At 45.3% G+C, this 7,755-nt stretch overlaps 1 protein-coding gene across 1 annotated transcript; it reads right to left on the bottom strand.

Annotated features, from left to right (window-relative positions):
* Nucleotides 1-1,455: 1,455 nt before the first annotated feature.
* On the bottom strand, nt 1,456-3,621 carry LOC102713605 (transcription factor MYB106-like). Its single transcript, XM_040521057.1, has 3 exons — nt 3,379-3,621; nt 3,104-3,233; nt 1,456-2,464 (listed from the first exon to the last, which is right to left on the bottom strand). Exons 1-3 carry the CDS (start codon nt 3,512-3,514, stop codon nt 1,720-1,722), a joined length of 1,011 nt encoding a protein of 336 aa, XP_040376991.1. The 5' UTR covers nt 3,515-3,621; the 3' UTR covers nt 1,456-1,719.
* Between the last annotated feature and the right edge of the window lie 4,134 nt (nt 3,622-7,755).

The following is a 7,755-nucleotide window of genomic DNA, read 5'->3' as shown; positions in this document are numbered from 1 at the left end:
TTTTAGAAAAAGGATGATTTTATAGATTAGCTAGAGAGATTACAAACATCTGTTAAAAAATCTTTGATGCAGGGAGGGGCATCAAACTGCCAAGCTGCACATTGGTTCATTCTCCTATGTGTACTGAGCTAAAATTCATGAGCAACCTTGTTGCTCCCTCTTCTTGTTTTCATAATCTTCACCTCTTGCAAAAGAGGCGCAAGGCCTTAGGTTCTGAAATAACACATCATGCCATTTTGATTTGTTGATTGTGTTCGCTTGCATCATGTTAGTTACAGGTTTAGAGGCTTACAGCAGTACGTGCAGTCGGACCCCAAAATGACAGGTATCCGAATCCATTCCGTTGTTAGTGGCTTGCAAGCTAAACAAATAAACAATTCAACCTCTTCAGCGAAGCTAGCCAACTGATAGTTCTGCAAGAGAGATGACACAAGTCTGCACTATCGCGGATAATAATGCCTAAAATTTATTTTTAACCTTCTCCGATCCTCGATAAAGCGATGTTGAATTGTTGATCCCAAAAAATACGGGGACAATTAACTTTTTGCCACTCTTAGAAATAGCATTAACATATTTATCACTGGAACCACATGTTATAGACACATGAGGCCCCACGTGTCATAGACAGCGGGTGATAAATATGTTAGGTGTCATTTCTAAAAGTGGCAAAAAGTTAAATACTCCCAAAATATGACACACAAACCACACTCTATATAATAATACATGATAGGTGCTCCACAGAATTGTTTCGATTGGTTTAGCCTTGGTTGTGAATCTCCAAACTATTTGAGCATGAGCAATTTTACGGTCCCTGAGAAGATAACAAAAGATATCATATTTTTTAATAAAAATTCTGGTACCTCTTGGTACCACCTATTGAAGAACCATAAAATAGCTCGGTAGATAAGAACAATTTTACCCTTTTTAAGAAGGTACCGGGATGTATAACTTTTTTCTATGTAAAATTTAGTACCTCTTGGTACCTTACGTACTACTACCTTCATTTCATATTGTAAGACTTTCTAATCTTGCTTAAATTCATCAATTGATGAATGTATATAATTTATATCTATGTCTAGATTTATTAGTATTTATATGAATCTAGGTAATACTACAAAGTCTTATATTGTGAAATGGAGGGAGTAGAAGGTACCAAATTTTATATAGAAAATAGTGGTATCTCATGGTACTTTCTCGAGGATGGGAAAAATGCTCGGTAGATAAGTGTCAAATGGATGCACATGCAGAAATGAAAATGGGGCTTAAAATATACCACAAAGTTTGATTGCATTAGTATGGTTTTTGGTCTTTGTTTTTTGCACGATTTATTTGAGTGGGCGATGAGGTACACATTGTGTGAATTTAAATTGTATAACTGTTAAAAGTGCCTCCCCGGTGAATAGGAAGTTTTAAGTTCAGTGAAAATTTGTTTCAGTGTGACTCCCTGTAAATTGAAGTACGAGATTTTGACCACGGTTAGAAGTAGTAGTGCTTGTGATAGTTCAACCATTGGCACTATTCTTTGCTGAACACATTACATTGGAGAATACAACAGAAACAAACCAAAATCAGTACATGCTTATTTCACAGAGATCAAACCCAAACACGGCGAGATTAAGCCTAATTAACAAAATATCATTAGTACTGGTCACTTGCACGAACAGCCACAGACTAATCAATGCTTGATTGAGAGAGTGTGGGCTTGGCGCCTTTCAGTGTTCAGAACTGTGTCGCCGCCGCCGCCGTCGGGAGGAACATCTCGGGGTCCGCGACTACCTCGGAGGAGGTCAATGACGACGAAGACGACGACGACATGGACGAGTTGACCATGTTCAGTATGCTGTTCCAGTAGCCCTTGTCGTCGTCGTCCTCCCCCTGCAGCTCGCCGGAGCCGGCCTCTGTCCTCGCTGCGAATCTCTGATCCGCGCCGGTGACGGAGCAGTCAAGAAGGACACCGGCCAATGCTCCGGCTCCGGCGAAGCTCGTCTCAGCGGCGGCGCCGCCACCGAAATGGTGCTCCTGGCACGCCTCCCCGTACGACTGCAGGGCCTGAACAGCCGCCGCTCGCGCAGCGCTGTGGATGTCCGGGGCCGCACCGCCGGCGCCGAACAATGCGCTCTCCGAGAAGCTCAGCGTCGACGTCGGCGAGTCGACCCCGCTCAGCGCAGCCGTCGCCGTCGCCGGCGGCGAGGCGAGCGCCCTGAGCTTGGCCTCCCGCGCCAGGCGCGCCTCGGCCTCGAGCCGCGCACTCTCCCACTGCGCCGTGTGGCTGAGGTGCGCCGCGGCCCTAGACCGCGCGCCTGTGCCACCGCCGCCGCCGCCGCCGGCGTCCGCGTCGACGCGCGGCTTGTGCGTGACCGGGTCGATGCCCATCTTGGTGAGCCTCTTCTTCAGGTGCGTGTTCCAGTAGTTCTTGATCTCGTTGTCCGTGCGCTTCGGCAGGTGCGTCGCGATCGCCGACCACCTGCACCCAAAAAAAGCCGTACGTGCGTCAGACTGTCAGTCGTGTCATTTCTTTCCTCCTCCTCCTCATGCTGCAATGTACTACTACTGTAACTAAAAATTCCATTTTTTTACGACCTGAATCTACTGTATGACTCGTAGCAGAATGCCTAAATGATTGGAGGTGCGTATGGTGCGTGCAGTGAATTGTAGAGGCGGAGACAGGGCAAGTCAACATGGAGACGAGACGACAGCCAAGCGGTGACAAATGGTCCACTAGCCCTGACACGCATGGTGAGGCACAGCGAAGCTAGCGGGCTCGGGGGCTTTAATTGCAAACGTGACTATGGTGAAACTGGCGAGAAGGACTCGGTAGATGGACAAGCCCCGTTCTTTTTTCACTTGCATCCGGTACTGGTTTATGTGACAGTGGTAGTATTACTTCAGTACATGTACTGTGTTGCATGATCGTCAGGAATGGGGGAAAAGGTGCCCAACCCTGGCCACGCAGTGCAGAGCAGAGGGCGAAAAGAATATTGTAAATAAGAAAAAACAAGCATACGATTCCTGCAGAAGTGCTGCGTACACCTGCACGGCTGCTCTCACAGCACGAGACGACAGTGTGCGAGTGACAGAGGAGACCAAAACCGATGCAAATCACCTGTTTCCGAGGAGCGCGTGGAGCTGGATGATGGTCTGCTCCTCCTGCAGCGTGAACTTGCCCCTCTTGATGTCCGGCCGCAGGTAGTTCGTCCACCGGAGCCGGCAGCTTTTGCCGCACCGACGCAGCCCTGCATCAAATCGTGTCAACACACACGCACTCACAGAAAAAACCGCATCGGTGAACAGCTGACGGAGCGATCGGTGAACGCTGGCTGCAGAAGCTACGCAGAGGAAACCGATCGAATTCGACGGCGAACGCACGCACGCACGTACCGGCCTTGGTGGGCAGCGAGCGCCAGCAGCCGTGGCCATGCTGCTCGATGTAGGCGAGCAGCTTCTGGTCTTCCTCCGGCGTCCACGGCCCCTTCTTCAGCCCGGCCTCCTTCTCGCAGCACGGCGACCGCCCCATCCGACCCGATCGATCAGCCTCTCCCCCAAGTCTCCAAACCCACTGGGTTCAGTGCTGCGTCGCGCGAGAGAGCTCCACTGATCGATCGGTCGAGTGGACGGTGCAGTGGTTGGGTGGCCAAAGGTCCAGTCCAGCGGTAGCAACGCCACCGGCATAAATATATAGGCCCCCGATGCTACGCTGCCCAGCCGGACCAGAGAGCCAGCGTCGGATGTTCAGAATCTTCCTGGGTTTTCGTGAGACCGCGGCGGCGTCCCCACCCGTCAGTGGCCGAAAGCTATAATACCTGAACGTTCGCGCGTTACCTGAATTGTGTTGTTAGGAGGTTAATCTTCAGGTTACACGTGACATACGAATCACAGTCACAGCCCACACAATTGTATAGTCTTCGTTTTTTTAATTTTTATTTTGTAAGTTTGATTTAAATTCATTTGCAGAAAGTTTTTGTAGAATGTCTATGTGTATGAAGTTTCTCTATAGAATATTTCTTTATATAAAGTTTGTGTATATAATGTTTTGCTCTATATAATACTTCTTTGTATAAAGTTTGTGTGTATAATGTTCATCTTATGTGTTATTTCTTTGTTTGTATAAAGTTTGTCTATAATATTTTTATGCCTAAACCATATATATCAACGAGTTACTTATGGACTAGAAAAATGAGTGAACTTGATTAGCTTCAAACTGGCTTAAAAAAAGGGAATATTTTCATAAGGAAACCTATACATGTATAAGTTATATATATAAAGTTTACAAGTATATTTTTATATTAGTTATAAATACATTAGAAAAGAAAGCCCGCCATACACATACGATGAAAAGTATGTTCGGTGGGAACGAGATCCCCTTAGTACCATAGTGCTAGTTTAGGGGGCTACAATACGGTGAATTTAATACATATCGTAACCGTTAAATCGAAACAGATAGATGGGGTTTAGTGGTATAATATTTGTTACAGTAATGAACAGTATTTTTAAAGATTATTCACAATATTGATTCAATGTTGACCTCACGTAAACAATGTCTCTATATTACTGTAGTGGATCAGGACGCTTGTCCGCAGAAGGCAGACCTCCCCGTCAGCAGCGCGCCGCGAGGGCAGGGTCGGGATTCCACTGCTAGTAATTCTCAAGCACCGGCGCCGGCACGACCCATCTCTGCCGTCCAGATCAATCCAGCCGCGACTCGGGCGCGGTGCTGGGGTACACCAATACACTGCTCTCGGCAGCTTGCGGCGCTGCACCGATGAGTTTTCGGTGCTCCCCGCTGCCGGAGCGTGAGCGTGCGCTGCATGCGTGTTCGGCTGATTTGTTCGGTATCCGCGCGAAATCTCCCCCCGTCTCGCATCGCCCCCTGCGCGCACTGTGCTGTAAAAACGACACGGACGCAACGCACGGCGCGCCGGGATCCGGCACCGGATTGTGTAGTCGTGTACGTTGCAGCGGCCACGGCCATGTGTTTGACTGGCTTTGCCAACGCCAGGCAGCTTGCCAAATGTGATCTGATCGGGTGAGGCTGCGATCGATCGATCGATGACGTCTGATCTGCCACACATCCGTGGTGTTTGGCCGGGTTTACCGTGCATCGTCTGGTCCAGTTCTGGCTGGCGTACGGCATGCCCTGTTCAGGCCAGGAGTTAATGACGCGTGGAACGCCCCTTTGCTGCCCTGCAGGTGAAAAACACTCCGCTCCGACCGTCACACCTGGGAATTGACTCGATGGACATTTTTTGGCAACTCGTTTTACCCATCTGCTCGGGTCACTGCCATTCGAGAATCTCAGTTCCGGACTTTCCAAAAGTTTGAAAAAACTCGGCGTCATACTCAAACGAAATTGCCTCTTCTTTTGTTTGAAATACTAACAAACAGAAATGAAAGCGCACACTGTGGCTGTAAATAAATTTTGTCTGTCTGATGGAAAGGAAATTAGTCGGGAACACTGGGGTTTCGTGGCCATTTGTTGCAGGACCACCCGATTGTAAACCGATTCACGCGCAGCGCCATGTGCACCTCAAGGAATTATGTCTCAGCTCATCTTAAACTTTGGGCTTCCAAGCATGAAAGACAAAGGTTTTTTCGCCCTTCTCTTTCGAAATCTACCAACCGAAGAATACGAAGCATCTCTCTATTGCTATGCTTCGCATACCTACAAGGAGCACACAGGTCAGCATTGCTCCCAAGAGCACGTTTTAATTTAACTGTGTCTAGTTTTTTTTATACCATTTAACTGTGTCTAGTTACTCTCTCAACTCCTTAACACTTGTCAGAGTGCTTTAAAACTACCATTTGACGTTGAACCGAGTTGTACGGTCATACTTCACATGGCATCATACTCAAATCGTATGCTATATATATTTTTGTTCTTGTATCATCTTTAGAAAGATACTCGCAGTTATCATATTTTTTGGGGGCAATTACAAATTTGTCACTGGTTTAAATTGCCATTGGAAAATTACAAAAATGCCACTAGAACCGTCATTCTAACCGTCATTCTAGAGGCATCCTTGCAATTTAGAAAAAAGCAGCGACAAATTTGCAAAAGCCCCTTTTTTTAATATAAAAACTTGGTAGCTTTAATATTAGGTATTTTGAGTTATCATAATCTTTAGACTAAGAATTATGATCTCTATATATTTTCTCAAATATAATAAATTTTTTAATATTTTAAACATTGTCTTATATATAACATATACTCCATCATACTCCAATAGTATGTTGTATCTTTTAAGTACATAATCCTTTGGCCTAAAAGTATATGCCGTTGGCAAAATTTTAATTTTAAAACTTGAATTTTAAATTAGTTTGGACTTTATGCTTCCTTTTTATATTGATATTTAGGTCGCTAAGAACATAAATATAAAATTTTTAATCACATTATTTTTTCATCACTAATACTCCCTCCGTTTTATAATGTAAGATATTTGACTTTTTGGTTATAATGTTTGATTATTTGTCTTATTCAAAAAATTATGGAAATATCAATTATTTTTCTTATGACTTACTTTATTATCAAAAGAACTTTAAGCACGATTATCATTTTTTATATTTGTACTAAATTCTTGAATAAGATGAACGGTCAAACGTTGCATCCAAAAAAGTCAAACATCTCATGTTATGAAACATAGGTAGTATGTTGTTTGGTATATTCTCCATATTTGGGCAACCGATGGGGCCTAAATATTTACAAATTTGGTGCCAAAATTGAAGGGTCAAAGTTTGAACACGACCAATACGTACATTGGATGCTTAAAAAGCAAATGCATTTGCATGAAGTGCACTACGGTCTAGCAAATCCACTGCACCCACAACTCCGTTCCACGTAGCATCACTTGATCATAAATACAGTAGACTGCCACCTTAGCTACGGGAACCTGAGACAAATTCTGCAGCGAGAGAGCTGAACTCGCCGTTGCGGAAGAACGACGCGATCGTCAGGAGGAGGAGGCACCCCTCGGATACTCGGATCGCAGTGCAGGCTGTGCGTACGTGCGTGGCTGCGTGCTGACACTGTTCTACAGTCAGCATGACCCTCGGAAATTCAATGTGTCTCTTAGGTTGATCAGCGGGAGAGTTACACGCGGTTATCGGCTAATTACCCTGCACCTTTCAGAGGCTACTGCTTTCGATGGTTGTTACGACCCCGGAAATACAGTGCCTTTTTTTTGTGCTGTTTCAAGCGTGAAGAACAATAATTAGTGTAAAACAGTGTGATGATGGAGAGGAGGACAGCATTGATGTTATTCACAACAAAGGTGGCAGAGCTGCTGCTCCTGCAGAGTTTAATCTGAAGAAGAACGAGAACAAGAAAAAGAAGAAAGAGCACGGGAAGAGCATTTTACCAAAGGTTTCAAATTTTATATAGAAAACGGTGATATCTCGTGATACTTTCTCAATAATAAAAAAAATGCTGGCGCAGTAAACTGGGGACGTGAAGAACTGGAGGGGAAAACAAAGGGAGAACTCCGGCGGTGATCTACTGACACGGTCAATGCTCAATGTTTTTCCTTTGGCGTGGACTAGCAAACACACATTTATAGCAGAAGGAATCACAGTGGTAAACAGGAAATAAACGTTTCTCTTCTTATCGTAGTGGGGGGGAGAAACTGGGATTTTTCGCCGTATGGCTGCACATGCGGACAGCGCCACACCTTGTAGTACACCAGTAACTGCTTAAATGAGCATGCATGATCCCAATTTATTACGAGAAAAAGCGGTCCAAGGGATAAATAAACTTTGCTGGAA

The sequence above is a fragment of the Oryza brachyantha genome, chromosome 2, assembly GCF_000231095.2.
Source record: "Oryza brachyantha chromosome 2, ObraRS2, whole genome shotgun sequence".
NCBI lineage: Eukaryota > Viridiplantae > Streptophyta > Magnoliopsida > Poales > Poaceae > Oryza > Oryza brachyantha.
Note: the sequence above shows the minus strand (reverse complement) of the source record. Positions and strands in the feature narration are given on the sequence as shown.

Bases quoted from the DNA above. Each gene is read 5' to 3' on its own strand.
- LOC102713605 (XM_040521057.1), bottom strand. From the start codon at position 3,514: ATGGGGCGGTCGCCGTGCTGCGAGAAGGAGGCCGGGCTGAAGAAGGGG. The intron at 3,234-3,378 runs GTACGTGCGTGC...GATTTGATGCAG, and splicing joins CTCGCTGCCCACCAAGGCCG to GGCTGCGTCGGTGCGGCAAA. The intron at 2,465-3,103 runs GTGATTTGCATC...TTTTGGGTGCAG, and splicing joins CACGCGCTCCTCGGAAACAG to GTGGTCGGCGATCGCGACGC.